Genomic DNA, 23,738 nt, shown 5'->3' with positions numbered 1-23,738 from the left:
CCCCACTACACAGTACCTCAGCTCTGTTTTAATTTCTTCATAGTCAGACTGTGCCTGGAGCTTCTCTTCCAGCTTCTAGAGGAGCAAAGACAATGAGGCTGGGCTGTCCTTCTGTCTGGGACTGTCCCACCCATCTCCCATCTGCCCACCTGCTCCCCAAAGACCTACCTCGATGGCCTCGGACTTGGCTGTGAGCTGCCGTTCCAGGTCGGCAATCTGGTTGGCGGAGGCTTCCTCCAGCTCCTGCAGAGAGTTCTGGAGGTGCTGCACATCCTTCAGCAGCCGCAGGATCTCCCGATCCTTGGAGGCCAGGGCAGCCTCGAGCCGCGGGCCCGAGCACAGTGTGAAGTTCACCTTATCCTGAGGACAAAGGGGGTTTTTGAGGGGCTGCAGGGCTGGCGTCCCCACCCGAGTCCCAAACAAAATGGGAGATCCATCTGTGGTATGGTCTTAGTGCTGAGCCCCACAGAGTAGTCAGCCCATTTGACAGGCCTATGGCTTTTCTCTTTCCGTCTCCGAGCCTTGTCCAGGCTGGACCTACCAGCCTGGATGCCTTTCCCTCTATTCTTGAAACTAAACAGGTGGGAGGGGAAGTGAGCAGGAAAGGTTTTCTGGAGGAAGATGTGTCTAAACCGTGATGAAGTTCAAGAACACGTTAGAGATTTAGAAGATTGCTTGGCAGCATCCACTGAAAGGGAACATATGTGCTTCCACTAATTAGCATATATACAGGAGAAACTCAGGCCCCTCTGCACCAGACACGAACACCAGGACACATGTTCACAGCAGCCCTCTCGGTAATAGCCCCGAACTGGAAACCCTCCAAATGCCTACCAACAAGAGAATGTGGAGAGACTACGGACTATTCCACAATGGAATACTATACAGGAATGAAAAAGAATAATCTACAACTACTCCAACAACTCTCTCTGATATAATATGGAGTGAAGAAACCAGACACCAAGGTGTGTGTTATTCAATTAAGATCAGAAACAAACACAATTTCTGGGGTGCTGGGAATGTTCTTCTTGATCTAGATGCTGGTTATGGGGTGTGTTCATTCTGAAAAATTCAATGTGCTGTTCACTTATGATATGCACATTTTCCCTTATGTATATTACTAGAGACCTAGTGCACAAAATTTGTGCTCTGGAAGAGGAAGGAGTAGTTCCCTCAGCCTGTGCCCTCACGCAGTCCGGGACCCCTTGAGGAATGTCCGCCTGCCAGCAGTCAGACATCCCTCTTGCAGTCCGGGGCTCTCGCAGTCCGGGACCCCTTGCTCCTTACTGCCCACCTGCAGCGGAGGCAGGAGAGGCTCCCACCACTGCTGCTGCGCTTGCCAGCCATGAGCCCGGCTTCTGGCTGAGCGCACTGACCACCAGGGGGCAGCTCCTACGTTGAGCGTCTGCCCCCTGGTGGTCAATGCACATCATAGCGACCAGTTGTTCTGCCATTTGGTCGATTTGCATGTTAGGGTTTTATTATATAGGATACTTAAATAAAACATTTGCTAAAACCATGATTCAGCAAAAAACCAAAATCATGACTCAGTAGAGCCAATACCATGATTCAGCAAAAATAACAAGCATGGCTCAGCAAAAAGGAAAACCATGATCCAACAAATACCTGCTAGCATGACTCAGCAAAAATTCACTAGCATGACTCAGTAAAAAAATCCAGTACCATAACTCAGCAAAAATCTCCAGCACAACTCCACAAATACCGCCAGCATGGCTTGGCAACAATCCACCAGCATGACTGAGCAAAAAACTCCCAACATGTAAAAACAGCATGACTCAGCCAAACTAGCTATTATGACTCAGCAAAAGGTTAATAGGGTCAGGATCAGGGGTGAGAGCTAGGGCTAGGAACTGGGGTTAGAGTTAAGGATTAGGATTGGGGTTGGGGTCAGGGTTGGAGTGTCAGGGTTAGAATGTCAGGGTCAGGATCAGGACCAGGGTCAGGGTGAGGAAGTGTGGGGATAGGGTGTTCCCAGCAGAGGGAACAGCATAGACAAAGGTTTGGGTTTCTAAAATGGGTGCAGGATGTCTCCATTCTAGGCAGTAAGAGACCCATAGGGTTAGACATGAGACCTTGTAGCCACAGGTCACATTAGGGGTGGTTCCTTCCTTTTCCTAATTTGCCACCAGCCCCAAGTCCCACTGCTTCTCTAGGTTTTAGGAAATGGTCCCTTTGTCCTGGATGAAGACAAAGAGGTTGCTGTTTGAGGGAAACTGAAGTCAGGCTGATTTTGAGTTCAGTTACAAATGAATCTAAGAAGCTTTACAAAAACAAATCAACACAAAACAAAAACCCATCACTGCCAACCCTGGGTATTCTTCCATGGAGATAAGTGACAATTAAAACAGGAAGCGGATGCCATTAACACATTAAATTAATTAGCATCGAGTGCCACTGTTCTGCTCAGAAAAGCTCACCCCCAAACTAGCCAAGATCCCAGTGGCTGATTAGCACAGGCATTTGCTGGGTTCCACCGGGGTTAATTAAGAACCATCAGCAAATTATCTCTTAGACATCCTCATGAGCAGACATCCAGGCACAGTGAAACACACACACTGCCTCCTGGGACATAGACACCGGTGGACACACTGATAGCCACAACACACACTGACACACATAAAGAAATACACAGGTGTCAAGGAGACACACTCATGTGGACATCACCAGACACACACAGACATGTATATGCTCAAAAAGACCATTGTCCTTGTGGGCAAAAACCCAGACACACCAAAACCATATTAATAATAATAACAGTAGCATCAAATATTTACTGAGCAGAGATTGAGCCAAGTCCCATTTTAGGCATTTTACATGTAATCCTTTTAACAGTCCTACAATGTAGATCTTACTTGTACAGATGAAGAAACTGAGGCACAGTTAAGAGTAAAGATGCAGTCATTTTCCAAAGGTCACAAACAGATGCACATTCCAATATTCAAATAGAAACAGACACAGGCCAGTGCATCAGGGTGGCAGGTAAGGTTAAAATTATGCCGGTCACTTCAGGTTCATGGGTGGAGACAATAAATTACCCTGGGGTAGACCTGTTATTATGTAAGGAACCATGAATGTAATGCTTTGTCTGCAGAGATCTGGAAGTAGGCGGATCAATTTACATAAGGAACTCAAGGCTTTCTGAGAGAAGAGAGATGGAGACTTCTAAACTATGTCACAAGGATAGGTTGGGGTGGTTCTGACTAAAATCCTTTGGCAGGAAATGATCCTGGGACCCAAAGGGACACCAACCAGGGGGAAAGAGAAAGATGCACCGGCCAACCAGGCTTAATACAGAGACCTCACGCCCTAGCCGGTTTGTCTCAGTGGATACAGCGTCGGTCTGCAGAGTGAAGGGTCCTGGGTTCGATCCTGGTCAAGGGCATGTGCCTGGGTGCGGTCTCGATCCCTAGTGGGGGGCATGCAGGAGGCAGCTGATCAATGATTCTCTCTCATCACTGATGTTCCTATCTCTCTCCCTCTCCTTTCTTCTCTGAAATCAATAAAAATACAGTTAAAAAAATACAGAGACCTCAGGGTTAATGACAGAAGATTGGCTCTTCGTAGCATGTGGCATTAAAATTCATGTTTTGGGCGCGAATGGCTAAATATGTGCATTAACATCAGATCTTGGTATGTATTTTTGTCTGGGTCTGGAATGATACAGAGAACCAGCAGGGTGTAGTCCCAAGCCTTCACCAAGCAGTGTGAGACCAGTGGTCAACAGCGACACCTGGTGACATCCACCAAAACTGCACTGCTGCTCTACTGATCATACCTTCCCACCTCCTTGCCCTCTTGCCGGGCAGACATTTGGCAATAGGAACGACCCTCTTTGATCTGAGTAGGTTTCTGGAATTTTTGGACAATTGGGCATGAGGGGACTTTGAAAGGAAGATACTGAACTTCCAGTTAATCAGGATATATGGAAGCTTGAGCTTGAAAAGTTAAGAGCTGGGCTGTATTTTTACCCTTAACTGTTGAAGCAAGTGACCTTGGCAATTAAGCTGCTACTCCCACTGTAAGCATCAGAAACCCACACATCCATGTGCACAATTTCGCACAGATGCACACAAACAACCCACACATTCATACCCACAAACATGGCCTTTCCCAACCTTTCCCTCTGGCTCTCCCACCATCCTTACCCCACTGGGATTCTGGGGGGAGCAGCAGGCCAGGCGGATGGAGCTGTTGACAGAGGCAAGTTGTTCCCGAAGACTTTCCACCTCCCGCTGGGCAGCCTCAGCTCTCTGAGGAGGAGAATGGGACAAGTGTGGTTAAGAAGTGAATGGGGCCACAAGGGATGTCACCCTGGCCCTTCACCTTCTCCCTCCACCGTCTTAGGCATGGGCTGGGCAGGCAGGGTTGAGGGCTGAGGGTCCTACTTTTTGGGTCTTGAACCCTTGACTTGGCTTTTGATTCCCCCAGGGTTCTTGAGGTTCCAAGAGGAGTCAGAACATTCCCAATCCACAAGGGCAGGAGGGAGATGCCGTCTTGATGGGATGGGCAACTTTTTACACACTTGAGGCCACTCTGTATCCCAAGTAAACTTCAGGCCTGTCTGGTCAGAAGGCAAGTTTGTCCCCAGCTCCCTGACCACCTGGTGTGGAATCCTGGATGGGGCATCTGCTGAGGAGGCTTCCCAGCCCACAAGCTATTGAAGGCCCCTGGGCAAGGCACTTCCCCTCCCTGGGTCTCAGCTTTCCTTTTGTGAAATGGGGAAAATGAAACACATCTACTGCAGAGACATACTGAAATACTTCTAAATCAGAAAGAGGTGGTTTACTGAATTGGGTCTGCAAACATTTCTGAGAAAAAAAGCCTGGGAGGAAGCATCTAAATGTTAACAACACAGCCTTGTGGCTTTGGAGAGAAATCTGTACGTTGTCACTTCCTGGGTGTGTGTGACCTTGGGTAAGAGATTTCATCTCCCAGCTTCAGTTTCCCTATCTACAAAATGGGGATTTTAACAGCAACTACCTTCTAGAGTTGTTTTTTATTAAGTGATTTGGAAAAACATAACTCATTAGGCATTTTAGCTTGGTGCCTGACACATGTAAGTGTGTCAATAACTGGTTAATTTTATTAACATCAACAGGGTATGTGGAATCTTGAGCCATTACTTGAAACATTAGAACAGCTGCAACTTTTTTTTTACCCTCAGCTGGTGACACAGGGCATAGTGATTATGTTTAACTTACACACTGACCTTGACAATCACGATGCTATGCCCACTATGTACACACAGAGAACCACACACCTCCATTGGCACATTCTGTTTGATTATTTATTTATTTAAATATATTTTTATTGATTTCAGAGAGGAAGGAGAGGGAAAGATTGAAACATCAATGATGAGAGAGAATCATGGATCGGCAGCCTCCTGCATGCCCCCTATTGGGGATTGAGCCAGCAACCCGGGCATGTGCCCTTGACCAGAATCAAACCCAGGACCCTTCAGTCTGCAGGCCAATGCTCTATCCACTGAATCCAACCAGCTAGGGCACATTCTATTTTTTAATGGATTTGTTTATTTATTGTATCCTGCCTTATTCCAGAAAAGGTTCAAGTCAGTTACGTTTTGGGTGTGTGGGGTTGTAGAGAAAATATTCTTGTTACTGAAGCTTGGGATCTGGCCTAAAAGACAGGCCTTGGAAGACAATTTATGACAGATGAGCTGGTGAGAATGCCAGAGATATTTGCCTTGAGGGCCTGTGTTTACATTTCGAGGGGGATGAGCCCCAGACTGTGGAGACATCCCCTGGGCTATAAAGCTGGGTTTAACACTACCAGTCTTATCTGCCCCTGGAGAGAAGCATTTGCATTCCACATGCTAAACCCCAGACCCCTGCCCTTCTGTTCACCGTGACACTCAGGAGATAATTTATCTCCCTGCCTCAGAAGGCCCCTCTCTCAGAACTACCCAGATTCCTATTTTCGGGGGCTGGAGGGGCTAACGTTCAGTACAAACTCTGGTGCATTTAGGGTGCCAGCTGGTTTTCGCCTCATCACCCCAAGTAAGAATTCGGGCAAACTGGCATGGTTATTGCTATGTCAGTAACAGCATAGATCTGCTCTGCTCCAGAATCCGCTTGTTCACATTTAGTATATTAAAAACCTAATATGATGACACTTATTTTCTTCTCCATACTTTCTATAATGAGCAGGTTTTAGTTTATACTCAGAAAGAATAAACATGAAAAATGCTTTCTATTTAAACTAAGATCCCTTTTCTTTAGCCTAGTAACTAGTGGTCGGCAAACTCATTAGTCAACAGAGCCAAATATCAACAGTACAACGATTGAAATTTCTTTTGAGAGCCAAATTTTTTAAACTTAAACTATATAAAAAAACAAACAAACAAAAAAAACTATATAGGTAGGTACATTGTTATTAACTTAATTGGGGTACTCCTAAGGCTTAGGAAGAGCCACACTCAAGGGGCCAAAGAGCCGCATGTGGCTCGCGAGCCGCAGTTTGCCGACCACAGGCCTAGTTGAATGGCAAAGATCTTTGAGTCTGATAACAGGGGGTACTGGCAAGGCGGGGACACAGGCCCATTCCTACCTTGCTGGATGGAGTGTAAATTGGCCCAACCCCGTGGAGGGTAGTTTGGCCACATCTGCCAAATTATAAGTGTACCGATCCTTTCCCCAGCAATCCCACTTCTGGGAATTTACAGATAGAGTGCTGGAGGAGACCCCATGTGGGGGAGAGGGAGAGAAGCAGACCCAGGCTTGTGCCTCATCACCAACCCTGGCTCCTCACTCAGTCTTGGCTGGGAGAGACCCATGTCCCTACTTGGCCTGGAGATGGGCACTTGCGGGCTGGGATCACTGGCCAATGCTCTGCTTCCCTCCTACCCGTGCTGTGCAAAGACACCTAGAGAGGCCTCCTGCCTGCTGTGCAGGCTGCCTCCCAGCTTTTGCCCAGGCCGTTCCCTGTCCTGGAATGCCATCCTTTTACAGTTTGGACTGATTTATCTGGACTCAGCTCCATGGTCCTTCCTCCAAGATGTCTTCCCTGACTCCTGAATCTGGGTCAAATGCCTCTTCTCTGCTGCTGCCTGGACTGTCCTATTTTTGAGTATTCTGTCAGCACCCTCACTCTCCTTCCTTCAGGAGCTCAGGGCCTGGGTCCCAGACATCTCCCAGCCTCAGCACTCTGTATGGCACATAGTTCAATAAATACAGATTGAGCATAGCCCTTCCTCCCAGACTGGCCCGAGACCCCCACCACGTGCAAAATGAGTCCCCCAGCACAGGTTTCCTCACCTGATTAGCTTTCTCCAGGTTGGTCATGATCAGGCTGACTTCATCTGCCCTGAGACAGAAAGATGAGGCCCTGAGGAAGGGACTCTGGCCACCACCAGGCCCCCTACCCATCCTGATACCCCCAGCCCCTGCCTGAACCCAAGGATTTCAAAACTGAGGGCCAAGGAGGCTGACTTCCACCCTTCTTACTGGAGAAACTAGGCTGGACGGAAAAGAACCCAGGCTGCGGGGAAATGGAAATGGGCCTCAGGACTGCAGCCTGGCCTCTCACCTCCCCCAGGGTCCACTCTCTGAAGCTGTCGCAGAGCTGCACCTCCCAGCTTTTGCTCCTACTGTGCCTTCTGCCTGGAATGCCTTCCTCAAGAGAACCAGGTCCAAAGTGTCGTCCTAGGTACCCTCTCTACTCCCCCATGGTGGCCATTTATTTACTCTGCTGCCCTCCTCCCTTCAGCACCTAGGGGGTCCAAACAGGCCTCTTCCACCTTGGCTGCCCCTCTTCCTGCTGTGGGGTGGGGGCCAAAGGAGGCCTGTGGGGAGCATTTGGTGACTATAAGCCACGCATGTGCTCCATGCATGTTCAGGGCCCTCTCTGCACAAGCTTTTCCAATTGCTCAGAGCACACTCCCCAGCGTTCTTCACGTGGCCATCTCCTGCTCATATTCCAGGCCTCACACTGAAAGTCACCTCCTTAGGAAACCCACCGCTCCCTGTTATTCCCTCTTGCGGTTCCTGTTCTTCCCAGGACAGTATTGGGCATACAGGAAATGCTCAGGAGTGTCTGTGAACGAATGAATTTATCACTGCACATTAGTCAGTGTCTGCCAGGGCTATGTCTAACGTTTCCTCCAGGGTCTCAGCATAGTCTTGGGGAAATAGTAAGCACTAAATAAGTGTTTGTGAAATAAGCAATGTCTTTAATCCTGAAGAAACATTGAGTACAGAGTAATTTAAGTGAATGACACTTGGCCCTGAGGGTTGGACTGTGGAGTTGGGGAGTGGGACAGCCCCAGGAGGCTGGGGTAAGGCGCAGGTCCCTGCCCAGTAGACCCAGAATGCCATTTATAGTCTGTTGTGCATAAATGGCACAGCAATGACCATTGAATATGGCTGTGTGCCTCTGTGGGGCGGGGAGCAGAGGGTGTTTAATAAAATGGGTACCTCATATAGAATCAGAAAGAGAAGGCATGTCTGGGAGGGTCAGAGGGAGGAGGCATACCTCAGCAGGGTGTTCACTTACTTGGATGCCGCCTCCTCATCATATTTCCGCCGCAGCTCCAGCAGCTCTGTCTGCGTGGCCTTCAACGCTGGGAAAAAGTAAAGAGCCAGGGTGAGGCTGCCCACCCCCAGGGAGGTGGAACCCACTCCTGCAGGGCCTGGAAGGCAGAATGAGGTCTAGGCTAGTGAGGAAAGACCTTTCTTGTGGTTAGAACTGGTGACAGGTTCTATAGGGGCTTCAAGCTGGTGAGAGGCAAGTGGAGTGGCTGGGGTGGGGAGGGGGGCTGTCTGTTCCAAGGCCTGGGGTATGAGCCTTCTAGCACCATTAGGTCACCTGGGTAGGATGATCTACCCATAGCTCATCCACCCTGAGATCCAGACCTGGCAAGTAAGGGGGACAGTGAGGAGTAACAAAATCAACAGATATAAGTATATGATAATAAATGAGGGATTTCTCATAAAATTCCAGATTTCTGATTTTTTTTCTAGGAAAATTGAAGGGATTGGCCACACTATAAGGCAGTGCCTGGCTGGTGCTCTTTTTTTTTGGCTGGTGCTCTTTAGATAAAGCTGCTTTCTCCAGTTTACCCCAGATCCCACCCCACCCTACTGTCTTCTCTAACCTGACTGGCTTAGTTGTGTGCTAGGACACAGAAGGCCTTACATTTGCTACCCCTATTTTAATTTTAGCTCAAACCTTCTCTCCACAGTAGTATGGCCTCCAGGGACTGGGGGCTCAATCCCCCGCTGGGTAATGTAAATTTCTCTCCTTCCCCTTCCCAAACTCCCTTCTTACCCTCTTGATTCTGAAACACCTGGGCCTATGTTCATAGTGTCAGTGCCTCTCTTCCCCCTCCTGGTCTGATAGGGCCAGGGTGCTGTGTGAGGGCCAGGGCCATGTGCCACATACATACCTGAATGTAGGACCTTGATCTTTTCCTCTGCCTCCCCCAGTCTGGCTGCCAAAGTGATTTGTACTTCTTGAAGGCCCCTGTGGAGAGACCGGGCCTGCTCATGCCAGCTCTGCTCATTGAATGGGCCTTGCCTGAGCCCCACCCGTTTCCTATCCCCTTGCCCATTCCCTGTACTCTTCACCTCTGTCTTAAACACAACACATGTCCTTAAACTTGACATTTAGGCATTGAGCTGCCCCACTGTTTTGCTGGTATGTGGCCCCCATAATGGTTGGGCCAGTTAAGTTTCTGGCAGCATTTTGGGAGGGGGGCTTATGGCAGCCAGCAACTTCTCTCTGGGCCTCAATTTCCTGGTCTATAAAGTGGGGTTTCTGATGGGGTCTGCTTCAGTGGGTATTGTAAGCATGCTTAGTGTGTTCCTCAATACCGTCAGCTACTATTACTGCCCCAGAGGCATTTCTCCCCTCCTTTTGGCAGAAGCTTGGGATGTCCATCCAGCCCATTGGGGCCCAGTTCTGTTGTAATGCAAGTATCGCAGTAAAGAGAGGTCCTACCTGGACTAGTGAAGGGTTTAGGCAAAGCCTGGGCCTTACAGCATCAGATTCAGAGACTCTAGGGAAGGAGCCCCCTTTACCTCTGATCTCACATCCTGCTTCCTCCCCCTCCTTCACTCCACTCCAGCCACATTCATCTCCTTGCCGTTTCAGTACACCAGCCTCAGACCCTTTGCACTGGCTGTTCCCTCTGCTGTGACACCCTTCCCCTAGATACCTGCAGGGCTCACTCCCTTGCCTCCTCAGGACTTTGCTCACCTTCTCATTGAGGCCTCCACCAACATTCTATTTAAAACTTCAGCCCTCCATCTCATCCTCTTCCTCCCCTGCTTTATTTCTCCTCAAACCCTTATCATCATCTAACATATCGCTTATTTTACTTATCTTATTCATCTGTCTGTTCCTCACTAGGAAGTAAACTCTAGGAGGGCAGAGAGTTTTGTACCTTTGATTCACTACTGTGTCTCTAAAATAGTGACCAGTACACAGTCGGTGGCTCTATAAATAATACTGCTGCACCACTGCCAAGGTACCATTTACTGACACACACTCCTCTGTGTGAGTGCCACGCTAATGAGAATGCACAGGAGTCACCTTGTTTCATTCCCATGGCAGACTAGGAATTGATATCACATGTGATGGTTATGTTAAGTGTCCACATGGTTAAGCTATAGTATCCATTTATCCCATCACACACTCATTTAGGTGTTTCTGTCAAGTATTTTGTAGATGTGGTTAACATCTACAATTAGTTGACTTTAGTAAAGGAGAATATTCTCACTAATGTAGGTGGGCCTGATCTAACTAGTTGAAGGTCTTAAAAATAAAACCAAGGAAGAAGTTCTGCCTCAAGACTGTAACACTGACTACTGCCTGACGGTTTCTAGCCTGCTGGCCAGGTCTACCAACTCAGATTTGCCAGCCCCAATTGTGTGATTTAAGTCCTTGAAATACATCTCAATTTACTAAAAAAAAATACTACTGGTTCTGTTTCTTTGGAGAACTCTGGCTAATAAACCACCATTAGCTCCATTTTCCAGATGGGGAAACTGAAGCTCAGAGAGGTGAGGTGACCTGCCCAGGGTGGCCACTGAACTACTGAGATGGAGCTCAAACCCAGGCCTATGTCTTCACCTCCAACTTGCATCTGGACTCCCCAGCAGTCCTGGGCAGGGGTGACTTTCCTGGTCCCACCTCCCAGCCAGGTGGGGCAGCAGGAGCCCGCCTGTCCCTCCCCCACTCACTTTTGTTTCTCCACCTCATTTCTCTGCAGCAAAGTTTCTGTCAGGAGGGCTTTGCTGGGAATGCCGGGGAGGCGGCTCCCCTCGGTCAGCGTGGGCCCGGCTGGGGACAACCCCTCTCTCTGCTCTGGAGGAAGAAAAAGATGGAAAAATGCCCATTTCTGAGAGCAACGTGACAACCGGAGCCACTTTATGCAAATCAGATCGATCAAAAGTTGTGAGAAGAATCAATTTCCCAAACTTAGTGTTGGAGAGCGCAGCTGTTGGGCCCTGCTGTCACCGAGGTCAGCTGGGCTGCAGCCAGCAAGTGTGCGCGTACGTAAGTCAAGCTCCCATCATGCCAACCTCATACAGCACACCCGAGGCTTCCTTTGCCCTCTCGGATTTGTCTCTGCCTCTTTGGCCTTCCTATTTTTCTTTAAAATCATGGTAAAATATGCATAACATAAAATTCACCATTTTAAAGTGTACAATTCAGTGATATTTAGTGTATTCACAATATTGTACAACCATTACCACCAATTCCATAACCCTGTCACCACCACAAAAGGACACCTGTCCCCATTAAACAGTCACTCCCATTCCCATCTCCCCCAGTCCCTGGCAATCACCAGCCCTGCTTTCTGTATCTATGGATTTAGGTATTATGGATATTTCATATGAACAGAATGATAATATATATCCTTTTGTGACTGGCTTCTTTCACTATCATAACGTTTTCAAGGTTGTAGCATGTAGCAGACCTTCATGCCTTTTTATGGCTGAGTAATATTCCATTTTTTGGATATGCCACATTTTGTTTTTCCATTCATCAGTTGGTGGACATCTGGGTTGTTTCCATTTGGCCATTGTGAATGATGCTGCTGATAAATATTGATGTACACGCTTTTAATTCTTTGGGGTAGGAGTGGAATTGCTCTGTCACAGGGTGACTCTAGGTTTAACTTACTGAGGAACCTCCACACTGTTCTCCCCTCCCCACAGTTGATGGCACACACTCAGATGCTCAATCATCACCTGGCTCACTGCAGGTGCCTGGGCAGCTCATCCCAGGGATTAGCGCATGCCTTTGGAGCTGAATTTTTTATGGAGGGACAGTTTGGCTGCCAAAGATCCACAGACAAGTTGTTTGCTATGGACGTCCTGTGAAGGCCTTATCAGTACCTTTAGGGCTGAGGAGCTCGGGGTTTCTCTTCCACGAAGCGTGGAGGTCTCGCAGCGGATGCCCGCTGGGGTTGAAGCTGGGGGGCTGCAGTCTGTCGTCTAGGCTGCGCGTTGGCTCAAATACAGGTACAGGGTCTGCAGAGAGAGGAGGACAGGGGTGGTAGGGGGGTTCTGAAGGCTGGGGGATACCCCAGGCTGAAGCCATGGGACCTGGCGGGTCCTTCCATGTGGAGCTGGGGTAGGGGGACAATCCACAAGAGCTGCCTGGAGTCGCTCTGATGGTCTAGGGGAGCAAAGTGGATTTTCTGCTTTATGAGGAAGGTCTTTTCCAGGCACTGGCTCGGGGGAATACATGTTGTCCCCATAGATGTGGGTGTCCTGAACAGCTGGGAATGGTAATAACAAGAATTGCATTTTCCAAATTCTACGATGCCATCTATGGTGGCCATGAGACTGTGCCTTGCATGCTTCCAACCACAGGGAATGTCACTGAGCAAGAACCTTGCTCTGAAATCCATCAGTCCGAGGCCAACCTCTCCAGACAAGGCTTGAAAGCAGCGAAGATAGAGATGGACCTGCTTCCGGGGACATGGGACTACTCCGAGGGCACAGGACACTCCCAAGGCCTTGCCCAGCACTTCCTTAGGCTGTATGTGGTCTGGATGCTTCCACCCAGTTCTCCCAGCTCCCCCCTATTTTCCTTCACCTGCATTTCACTAATAGCAGCCTTGCACACAGAATCTTTGGGGTGCTTCTCAGTGGACTAATATACCATCATTTTTGACACAAAGGATGATTAAATAATGGCTTTTCTGGAAATGCACACCTGGATGTTAGAGGCCTCCTTAATTCCCAATAACTAAAAAGTGAGGAATCTGCAGGTGCATTTGCCTGGAATTCTGTTCCCTCTCCCACTGTCACCTAGCAAACACTTCCTTTCTTCAGATCTAGAATCCAGCACCTTTTCTTCCAGGTGGCTTTGCTCAGTTCCCCACCCAGGCAGGTACTAAGAACACCTGGATAATGCCAGGGGTTGGTGTGGCATCTTCCAGGTCACCAAGCCTGTCCATGGGAACAGGCTCCATGATGCTCCCAGTATCCCCTGGAGGCTGGCTAGGATCCACCTCATTTCCACAGATGAGAAAACGGAGACTCAGAGGAGTCAGGTAAGCCGCTAAGGAGTGGAGGTGAGATTTGAATTGGGTCTCTTTCTCTGATGCTTCCTGTTCCAGTGGTGTGGGCATTTCAACCCCAGCAGCCACAGGTGAGTGTTCATGGGGGCCCAGGAAAGCCAGGGCCTCCTCACTACAGATCAAGGGTCCTGGGTCTGGCCCACAGTCCTTTTAAAAGCACCGGAGCCCTCAGTCTTTCTCATCCTTCCACAGGGGTCTCCTGCCAGCATCTGCTTGGCCACTGTTCTCTGCTAGGGGACAGAAGGATTAAGAGTATGAACCCTGGAGACAGATCCCCGGGTTCTGGTCTAATCCATACTTGCTTCTCAGGATTGCTGTGTGACCTTGGCAAAAGACTATAACTCTCTGTGCCTCACCATAGAAGTACCCACTTCATGGGGCTGTGCAGAAGATCCATGCAAAGTGCGCAGCATGGCGCCTGGCACTTGCTCAGCTCAGAACAAATGGAAGCCCTGGCTTTTCCTGCCTTTCTGAGCTCCAGTCGCACTGCCCTTCTTCCTTCAGCCCCTCAAATGCACCTTCCCCACCTGAGCCTTTTATAGGCAGGAGCCTCTGCCAGGAACACCCTGCCCTCCCGTACCCCTTTCAGCTAGTTAATGCTGACTTGTCTTTGCACCTCAAATGTCACTTTTTCCAGAAAGCCTTTGTTGACCAACCAGTCCTCTGATATGAGCTCCTCCAGTTGCCTGCACCTTTCCTTCACAGCATTCATTGTACTTATAATTTTCAGTGATTTGCAAGTCCACCTAACTAATGCACACTAAACTGAAACTCCACCATAAGGCAGGCACAGGACCGCAACTATTTTTGCTCCTTTGCTGGACCCCTTGTGGATGGACAGACAGCTCGACCCAAATAAATATTTGCGGATGGAAGAAATGGGGTAGTGCCTATACCTGGGGCCTTCAGGTCTGGCTGGAACAAGGTCCCTTTCCTCCCGCCTGTTTGTTTAGGTGGTGGGAGGCTCGGACAATGGGTGTTTGTACCGAGGTAGGCAGGTGTGCGGGAAGGCCGCTGTCTTTCCTCTGTCAGCACTCCCTCCACACCCGTCATTAGGCAGGGCCTGCTCAGCGGGGTATGCCATTATGTCTCCCCGGGCTGATGTAATTATACATTGACATAATTAACCCAGCGAGCGCATTAGGCAGGCCAGCTAAAAATTCATCTATAATTATTTGTTGTGTGCATGCTAATGAGTTCATCTGCACTGCCTTTGTACAACACGGACAAATTAATTTACAAGTCTGGATTTTTTAATAAGTTCAAGAAAACGCTTCCTATTGTGTCCTGGTTTTTTGAGAAAGGGGGGAAAAGGCAACAGGCACTTGCCAGGGTCGGGGAAGTTAGATAAACACTGGAGGGTGCTGCTCCAAAAGGCCATGGAGGAGGGCTTACTCTGGTTCCAAGGAGGTGGAAAAGATCCAGCTGATGGCTTGAGTACCGGCTGCCACAAGCCCATCCAAGCCAAAAGCTTACACTCAGGTGATAAAATGTCACTGACCCCCTTCCGAGAGTCAGGGATTGATGTTTTGTTTCGCTTGGAGACCCTGCAGGTCCAGGGTGCTGCCTTGTGCGCTCTGTCCAGGGGAAGCTGAGCTCAGGTGGCCCCTGGAGAGGCTGGAGGAGGGGGTTGCTGAGATACTCATACAGGTTCAGCAGATTCCAGGGCTCTGTCTTTCCCCCTCATTCATTGTTAACAGGGTAGAACATGGTGGGTAAGCTCACAGAATCTGAAGTCCAATTTTGGGTCCAAATCCCTTAGGGCCTTGAGCCTCAGTTTCCCCACTTGTAAAGTGAGAAAAACGTAACAGTGCCTACTTCCCAGAAACTATTATTGGAAGATTAAAACAGATGAGAGAGGCAGTATGATTTAAGGACCTTTGGACAGTTAGAACCTTCACTTTCTCACCTGTAAAAGGGGGCAGCACATGTAAAGCGTGGCTGTGAAGACTGGGCGAGAGAACATGTATAGAGATTGCACAGTGCGAGGTGTAGCAGGGATTGCTAAGTGTTGACTGCTGAGAGGAGGCAGTGCTCCTGGTCTCGTGGTGCCCTGGGGGCTGGCTGTCTGCATTGTGACCTCTGTGAAACCCTGGGACAGGAATAGCCTCATATATCTCAGCAGTCCGTGGGAGATCCAGAATCCAACAGTTCTCCTTTGAATGTCACTTTGGGACCCAAAGACTCCAGCTTAGAAAGTCACACTGTGGAGGGACCTATCAGGTTAATTTGTGCAACACCCCTCACTCCAGTACACAGATGGGGGAGAGTGGGGTCCAGTGACTTCACAGAAGTCTGCCAGCACACTGGTAGCTGGGCCGAAATGTCCTTGGGCCTCTTCTTCCCATTATACTGCCTCCTGGCTCCCCAATTTGAGGAAGAGTTGGGGAGGGGTTCAGATGACTCAGCCAATGTCAGGCTATGATGAATCCTAACAGCCAAAGTATTTGAACATTTTAGAATTCATTCAATCTTCACTACAACACTGTGAGGTGGGTATTGTTGCATTCCTATTTTACAGATAGGGAAACTGAGGCACAGGGAGTGTGTGAAGGTAAAGCCTGGTACAGTAGATACTGCCATCTCCATTTCCCAGACAAGGAAATGAAGGCCCAGAGAAGAGGTGCCATGTGCCCAAGGTCACCTTGCTCAGAAGTGGCAGAGGTGGGATTTGAATCCAGGTAACTCTGCTGTGGGCCAAGCTGCCTTGAGTTAGGACATGGGAGATTTCTTACTATTGGGTCAGGAGCACAAGACTGAGGGCTCTATTCTTGGCCTTGCTGCTGGTTTGCTGTGTTACCTTAGACAAAGCACCAGACCTCTCTGGGCTCTGGACTCAAATTCCTATTTTAAGTATATCCTGGGCACACAATTAACATTGGATGTCATCAGACCAGGGTGGAGTCCTGCTGAAATGAGTGCTTTGGCCCTGGGCCTACTCCTCAGAGCTGAGATGCTCAGGGAGGGTGATTATTAAACGCCTTCAAGCTGAACTTCTGTTGTTTTAAACCACCCAGTTTGTGGTAATTTGGTATGGCAGCCCCAGAAAACCCATACACTGTGCTCTGGAAGCTAGATGTACAAAGTCAAGGTATGGGCAGAGCCATGCTCCCTCCCAGCTTCTGGTGTTGCTGGCATCCCTGGCTTGTAGCAGCATCCCTTCAATCTCTGCCTCCATTGTCACATGGCTTTCTCCTCTGTGCGTGCCTCTCTCTCCTTCTTATAAGGACACCAGTCATACTGGATTAGGGTTCACCCTAATGACCTCCTTTTAACTTGATTACAGTTGCAAAGACCCTATTTTCAAATAAGGAAACATTCACAGGTACCCAGGGGGACACAGTTCAACCCATAATATGTGGTAACTGATTGGGTACAAACTGTGAGAAAGGCCCACTCCTCTCCTGCTGCATCCATTTCACCTGGTGTTCAGGGAGACAATCTTGTTCTATACGAGAAAGCAGCAGGTTCTGGGCTCTGATCAACCTGCATTTTCATTCTCTCCAGCTACTGAGGAATTAGGCTGTGGGTTGAGTAGGGTCCCTGCTCTGAAAAGTACACAGCAACGATGATACTCATTTCCCTGGGCATTTTCTACTCGTTATTTCCTCCCCAGCACAGTGTGGAAGTCCCAGATGTGACAGGGTATGGGGTAAACTCACTTCTTCCTACTTCCCTATTTGGGAGAAGTTCACAGAGCCCAGAGCTACATTGTTGGGGGTTGGGTAAGGGAGGGAAAAAATTACTAGCATCCAGAAGACTGGAACGTTCTACCAAATTATATGTATGCAAAATGCTCGGCCACGGTGGCTGGCAAATCCAAGGGCTTCCCACTTACTCTGTCCAGTGGTATTGTTCGACACAGCTGAATGTGACTGGCTGCTCTTACAAACACAAAGAGAAATGACAAAAGATCTTTAAAATGTTTGGAAGCGGTTTCTCAGAGAACCTGATGGCTACAGGAGTCTGGGAAATCCTGCTTTCAATCCTCAGTTCTCCTTTGAGGTGTCTCTGTTGGGGGCAGAATAATGCACCACATTCCCGAGGTGTCCCATCCTAACTCAGAACCTGTGAATATGGTATGTTACGTGGAGGAGGGACTCAAGGTTGCAGATGAGGGCGGTAGAGTCAGAGAGTGAAAACCCTATGCTGGCTTTGAAGGTGCAGGAAGGAAGCAGAAAGGTGACATTAGGCACACAATGTGTTCAAAGTTTCAGTGCTGCTCCAGGTGCACTCAGGCTGCTCCCTATGTCAAGTGATCGCGCCTGGGGAAGTGCTGGGTCCTGTCGAATCCCGTCTCCAAAGTGACCCGTGTGCCCTGGTGTCTGGCAAACTTCATACTCTGGTGTCAGAAGTGACAGAACATCCCTGGAGCCAGGGATGCCCAGGTTTCCGCCGGGCTCAGCATTTCCACTGGAAACCTTTCGGCCAACACCTGCAGCTGCCCAGAGCCATGAGGGGGACTTAAATTTCCCCCACTTCACTCCTGCAACATACAGATGGTCCACATATAGACAAGGGCAGTGCAGAAGGAATCCAACGACCTGAGGTCCAGCCTTAAAAAACTGCCAAAACAGGGAACCCCAAATCAGACATGGATTAACTGAGCACATTGGCAGACGCGAAAGATCAAGCAGGAACCATTGGGGTGGCAGGTCCTGGCAGGCGTGAGGGAAGGGGAACACCGTTAGGAGGCAGAGTGCCTTGTCTTACAGCCATCAACCTGCTCTCTGTGCATAAATTGCTTAATAAAATGACTAATTCATTTTGGTTACATTGGATCTAAACCCCTAGAGAATACTGCCAACGAATTTATAATATTTTAATACCACAGAAGGCTTTCCAAAGGCACGTCGGACGAGATGGGTAAAACATCTATTCCACTTTCCACCACTAGTTGATGCTGTTGGTGTTTTTTAAAAAGGGTCTATGGGTTGGAGGGTGGGGGGAGAGTCAGGAATCTAGGAGAAGCTGTCCCATTCCTCCCACGTGTCCATCTGAGGGAAAGTGGCATTTGGAGCTTTTTTAGGAAAGCTGGAACCGTAAAGGCTGTCCAAGAGGCTGTTTAGAAACACATATATGCAGAAGTATGCATGCGCCCCTCCAATATACTTCAAGACAGAAGTCTACTTCCATCTGGGTCCCGGCTCCAGGCTCCTGTGTGGGTGGCAGGCTCAGGCTATCGATGGTGGCAGTGGCAGTGAGAATAACTTTGATCCTTTAATCTTAGTTTTTCAATAGCATAAGGGGTGCGGTCCCTTATGCACAGCTGTGAGCTATACATATGTCCGCCCACCTTTTCTTCTCTCCATTGCCAGGGCTGGTTGTTTCAGGAGGTCTCCTGGCTTAAGCATGCACAGAGAGGCCTTCTTTCTTGGCACTGGGTGGTGATGGTAATAATAACACCAACAATAACAATGACAACCACTGTTTACTGAGCATTTACTATGTGCCAGACACTCAGCTAAGGACTTTACACTTTTCACCTGGTTTAATCCTCCCAGAGGTACCAGGAGGTAAGTGTGCTTTTCCAGATGGCGAATCAGAGGCTCAGGGAGGTAGACAGTTACATTAAGCTTTTCCTTTTTATGGGTAAAGTAGTTTTTTATGTTACCCTTTGGTGTTCCCGACCCTACACTACCAACCAAGAGGAGGCATATGTGGGGAGGAAGGGAAGGAGGTGAGGACAGGCAGAGACAGTTTCTCATTATACTAAAATCCTTATTTCCTATACCTGTGAAGGGGGCTTATCCACTAGGTGGCAGTAGAACTAGTCATTTGGGACAAACACAAAGCTAAATTCTTAACCTTCCTCTCCACTTCCACTAACATGTATTTCAGATGGTTCAGAGATTCAAATTTTTAAAAGTTAAGATTATAAAAGTAATAAATAACCTATAACCTTGAGCTAAAAAGAGGCTTTTAAAATATGACATGAAATCCAGAAGCCATAAAGCAAAGGTTTAGTAAAATTCTCTACTGTCCACAAACATTTTTTGAATGCCTACTATGCACCATATGCAAGAGACATTATAAACAAAAGGCAAACCAGGAGAGGGAATAGAAAATACATTTACCAGGACAAAGGTTAATATCCCTAATATATGAAGAGCATCTACAAATCAATACGAGATCTCTCTGATAGAAAAATGGGCTAAGGGTACAAGTTTTCTTCCTTGTCCTGTGAACTACAGCACAATACCTATAAGTTGTGTGTTCCTGAGCACCTTAAATGCCCAGTGTTGGAGAGGAGATTCTGTAAATTACAATACAGCCACACAAGAGAGTGTGACACACGATGAACCAAAGTTACTCAGGATTTTTAATCACACAGGGGAAAACGATGCTTGTGGTGTGTGAAAGGAAACAGGATGCAAATGATTCATGTAGAATGAATGACGATTTTGAAAAAGTACGTGGGGAAAAAAGGTCAGAAAGAAAAGCAACAAAACAGTCCCACTGCTTTTCTAGTAGGTAGTTTTCTCTCCTTTCTACTTTTCTGTATTTTCTGAATTTGACAGTGTGCATACGGGACTTTTATAATTGGGAAGAAAAAAATTTTAAATCCCTAAATGTCACAAAGAATTTTCCTATTCCATAGACTCAGTAACCCTGTTGGCTAAACAGCTCACTTCACACCTGTAACAACTGACAGAACCTTGTGAAATCAACAGCAAACACTTGTGACTCTGTAATTTGTCCCCTGATGTCAGCGTTGCAATGGGCTACTGATTACTAAACCCTCCAAATGCTTTCATGCACAGCATATCAAATCCTCAGGTCAATGTATGAATAGGTTTTATTATTATCCCTTTGCTAAAGACACAGAAACCAGAGCTCAGAGAGGTTCAGGCCGTCCCAGGTCACACAGCTCGAAAACACCAAGCTGCAAGTCTACCACCTGTGTCTGCCGCTGTAGCTCAAGCCCCTAAGCTGACCAGCTTTTTGCCTCCTGAGGAGGAGCAGGGAGATCTCCCGCATCAGATTTTTTTTTTTTTGAAATAGGGTCTTTTTAAAAAATATATGTTTTATTGAGTTTTTTACAGAGAGGAAGGGAGATGGATAGAGAGTTAGAAACATCGATGAGAGAGAAACATCGATCAGCTGACTCCTGCACACCCCCTACTGGGGATGTGCCTGCAACCAAGGTACATGCCCTTGGCTGGAATCGAACCTGGGACCCTTCAGTCTGCAGGCCGATGCTCTATCCACTGAACCAAACCAGGTTAGGGCCCGCATCAGATTTTTAAAAACCAAACTAAAGCAGAAAACACATTTGGGGCACTCACCCCTCTAATCTTATCTCTTCAGCCTCCCTCTTACTCGCTCTTTGCTTATTTTGATTCTTTTCTTTTTTTGCTTTTAACTAATCATTTAGTTAACAAGTTAGCTTTCTGAAGCTGGGTCGGTTCCTAGTGACTCTATGAGCGTGATAAAGAAATCAGCCGTCATGGATCCAGAAGTCAGAAAGGTTTAAATCAAATCATCCTCCACAACAATGACATTAATTATGCTTTTAACACGTTTTACTGCTTTTTTTCTCTCACTTCACGCCACATCTGTGTGAACAATATCCAAAAGATTTACGGTCTTCTTTCGTAATTACAGACATACAGGCTGCACACTTATCAAAATACTTGCTGAGCAATCACACTATATCGCATTCTCTGCCAAAGATTTGCGTTGGCAGCAGTCATTCAAAACAAAAATGTTGAATCAGGACTTGTGTGGCTTCGCGGGGGGGCGGGGGGAGTATTTCCACAAATAATTTGCCTGTCAAGAAATATAAAAACAGGAGAGTGCATATCCTGGCAAATTTTCCTGGAGTGTTATTTTTATGGAGGGGGTTGGAGCCGTATGTGTGGGGAAGACAGCGAGCAGGGTAGCTCTGAGCACCAAAAACACATCTGACATTTGGTTCTTGTGTCTGCGGATAAAATTTAATGAGAACAAAATATGTCTTCCTAATTCCCCCAAGAAATCATTAAAACATTTTGTTATTCTTAAATGTCTCAGAATGAATTAGAGCCCCTAAAGGGGCTGTTCGTATGGTACGTCTCCATCAGTTAGGGCTCCTCATTCTCTAACTTGGTGACAGCTGGGGACATACGTTTCCCCCTGCCCCTCCATTTCCGGGGAGGGAGCTGGGAAATCAGACGCGTGGAGTCAGCACCAGGCTGGGAACAACCCTTTGGGGAGAGGGCGAGAGGACACAAGGACCTTCTGGAAAGTTCCTGCCTGTCTTGGGGGCTCTCAAGGCCCCCCAGCTGGCATTGCAATCCTGGCCTTGTGATTGTGGTAACAGCCGTATCTCCAGAGAGATGGGGGTCCCATAATGAACCCCAGAAATGAGACCTCCTTTTCAAGTGGGGGCTGTAAGCGCCTTCTCATTCCCAAGCACTAGAGTCGCTGGCGTTCCCCTGGGTTTGTGACAGCAGGCTGGTTATTCGAGCAATGATCTGGTCACCTCTGCCACCAGAATGCAAGCTCCCTGAGGGCTGGGCTCCCGTCTGCACCAGTGAGCTCATGGTCATGTTCCCAGTGTCTTGCAAGTGCCAGGCACACAGCAGGCACTCAATAAATGCTATCTGAGTAAATAAACACATGACAAGCAGAGGGCTTTTTATTCAAATAACCCTTCCTCCCCTTTCTGCATCTGAGTCGTATTTCTAATTCATTCACCAAACAGTTATTAGGTGCCTACTGTGTATGGTGTTCTGGGTTATAAAATTAGTATGACTCAGTCGCAGGCTTGGAGAATTTTACTTCTCCAAGGGAAGCCAGGTACATGATAGTAGGTGTCACTTAGCAAAGTACCACTATGTGCCATGCTTGCTGAAGCCTCCCACAACTGTATGAGGTAGGCTCTCATATTACTCCCAATCTATAGAAGAGGAGACTGAAGCTCAGGGAGGTGAATTAATTCATCCGCAGTCACCCCATGAGTAAGTGGTACAGGCAGGACTCCAACCTGGATCTGGCCCTAAGCCTGGAAACACAAGCCTGTATCAGTGCTGCCCCCTGGTGCTATAGATGAGGTACTATGGGGCCCAGTGAAGGAGCCTGGTGTGAGGACTCCTAGGAGGCAACTTTGGGCTCTGTACTGAGTCACCCTCCAATGTCATTTGTTATTGAGACTGTGGGTCTTGAAAAATAGAAAAGAGTGCGAAATAGGAGGGTATATGTTTCCAAAATGTTTCAGAATAACTCTGATGAGGGTGAAGACCTTATAAACAAAAAGTTGGAAAGGACTCCCTCTTGCAACTCGTCCACCGACATGCCATCCAGACTGAGGAAGACCGGAAACTTTGGGGCCACGAGAGCCACGGCCATGGCCGCATCGGCAAGCACAGGAAGCACCCGGGGGGCCGTGGTAATGCTGGCGGCCTGCATCATCACAGGATCAACTTCGACAAATATCACCTAGGTTACTTTGGGAAAGTTGGTATGAAGCATTACCACTTGAAGAGGAACCAGAGCTTCTGCCCAACTGTCAACCTTGATAAACTGTGGACCCTGGTCAGTGAGCAGACACGGGTGAATGCTGCCAAAAGCAAGACTGAAGTTGCTCCCATCATTGGTGTGGTGCGATTGGGCTACTACAAAGTTCTGGGGAAGGGAGAGCTCCCAAAGCAGCCTGTCATTGTGAAGGCCAAGTTCTTCAGCAGAAGAGCTGAGGAGAAGATTAAGGGTGTTTGTGGGGCCTGTGTCCTGGTAGCTTGAAGCTACATGGAGGGAAGTTCATTAAAATGTCCAAGTACCTTTGTCTTCTGGTCTGAGTGTAGGTCCTTTGGCATCTCTACTTCCCTACCTGTACTTTGAAAACCTCCCTTACAGGTTCTAGGAGTTAGGGTATCAAGGCCTGGGGTCCTCTGCAAACTTCCGTGAGGAAGAAAGAAGCCTTTTGACCGATCCTGACTTGAACTTTTCATTTATAAAGTGAGAATGATACCTGTTGGTAACGCTTGTGTAGATAAATATTAAATAGTTTTAAGGTAAAAAAAAAAAAAAAGCTGCAAAGGGCTTCTTGGATATGTCTGGTGTGGTCTTCAGGGGCTGCAGACACATGGCTATTTCAGTCTCACACTACAGGGCTATGCCACCTGGGGGGGGAGAGTGGGGCAGGGCACAGAGCCCTGGGGGGGGGGGGGCGGGGCTGTGC

At 48.1% G+C, this 23,738-nt stretch overlaps 1 protein-coding gene and 1 pseudogene across 1 annotated transcript in view; one reads left to right on the top strand and one right to left on the bottom strand.

Moving 5' to 3' along the window:
• The window catches only part of CUX2 (cut like homeobox 2), a 121,131-nt gene that overhangs the window by 19,967 nt on the left and 77,426 nt on the right, over positions 1 to 23,738 (bottom strand). The window contains exons 5-12 of the mRNA XM_036354409.1: positions 12,384 to 12,518; positions 11,223 to 11,346; positions 9,425 to 9,501; positions 8,533 to 8,599; positions 7,296 to 7,344; positions 4,167 to 4,271; positions 169 to 360; positions 17 to 75 (exon numbers count right to left, since the gene is read on the bottom strand). Coding sequence (XP_036210302.1) covers positions 17 to 75; positions 169 to 360; positions 4,167 to 4,271; positions 7,296 to 7,344; positions 8,533 to 8,599; positions 9,425 to 9,501; positions 11,223 to 11,346; positions 12,384 to 12,518 — 808 coding nt within the window. The remainder of the gene's footprint in view (positions 1 to 16; positions 76 to 168; positions 361 to 4,166; positions 4,272 to 7,295; positions 7,345 to 8,532; positions 8,600 to 9,424; positions 9,502 to 11,222; positions 11,347 to 12,383; positions 12,519 to 23,738) is intronic.
• On the top strand, positions 22,854 to 23,342 carry LOC118678511 (annotated as a pseudogene).

Source organism: Myotis myotis, unplaced genomic scaffold (genome assembly GCF_014108235.1).
Source record: "Myotis myotis isolate mMyoMyo1 unplaced genomic scaffold, mMyoMyo1.p scaffold_m19_p_20, whole genome shotgun sequence".
NCBI lineage: Eukaryota > Metazoa > Chordata > Mammalia > Chiroptera > Vespertilionidae > Myotis > Myotis myotis.
Note: the sequence above shows the minus strand (reverse complement) of the source record. Positions and strands in the feature narration are given on the sequence as shown.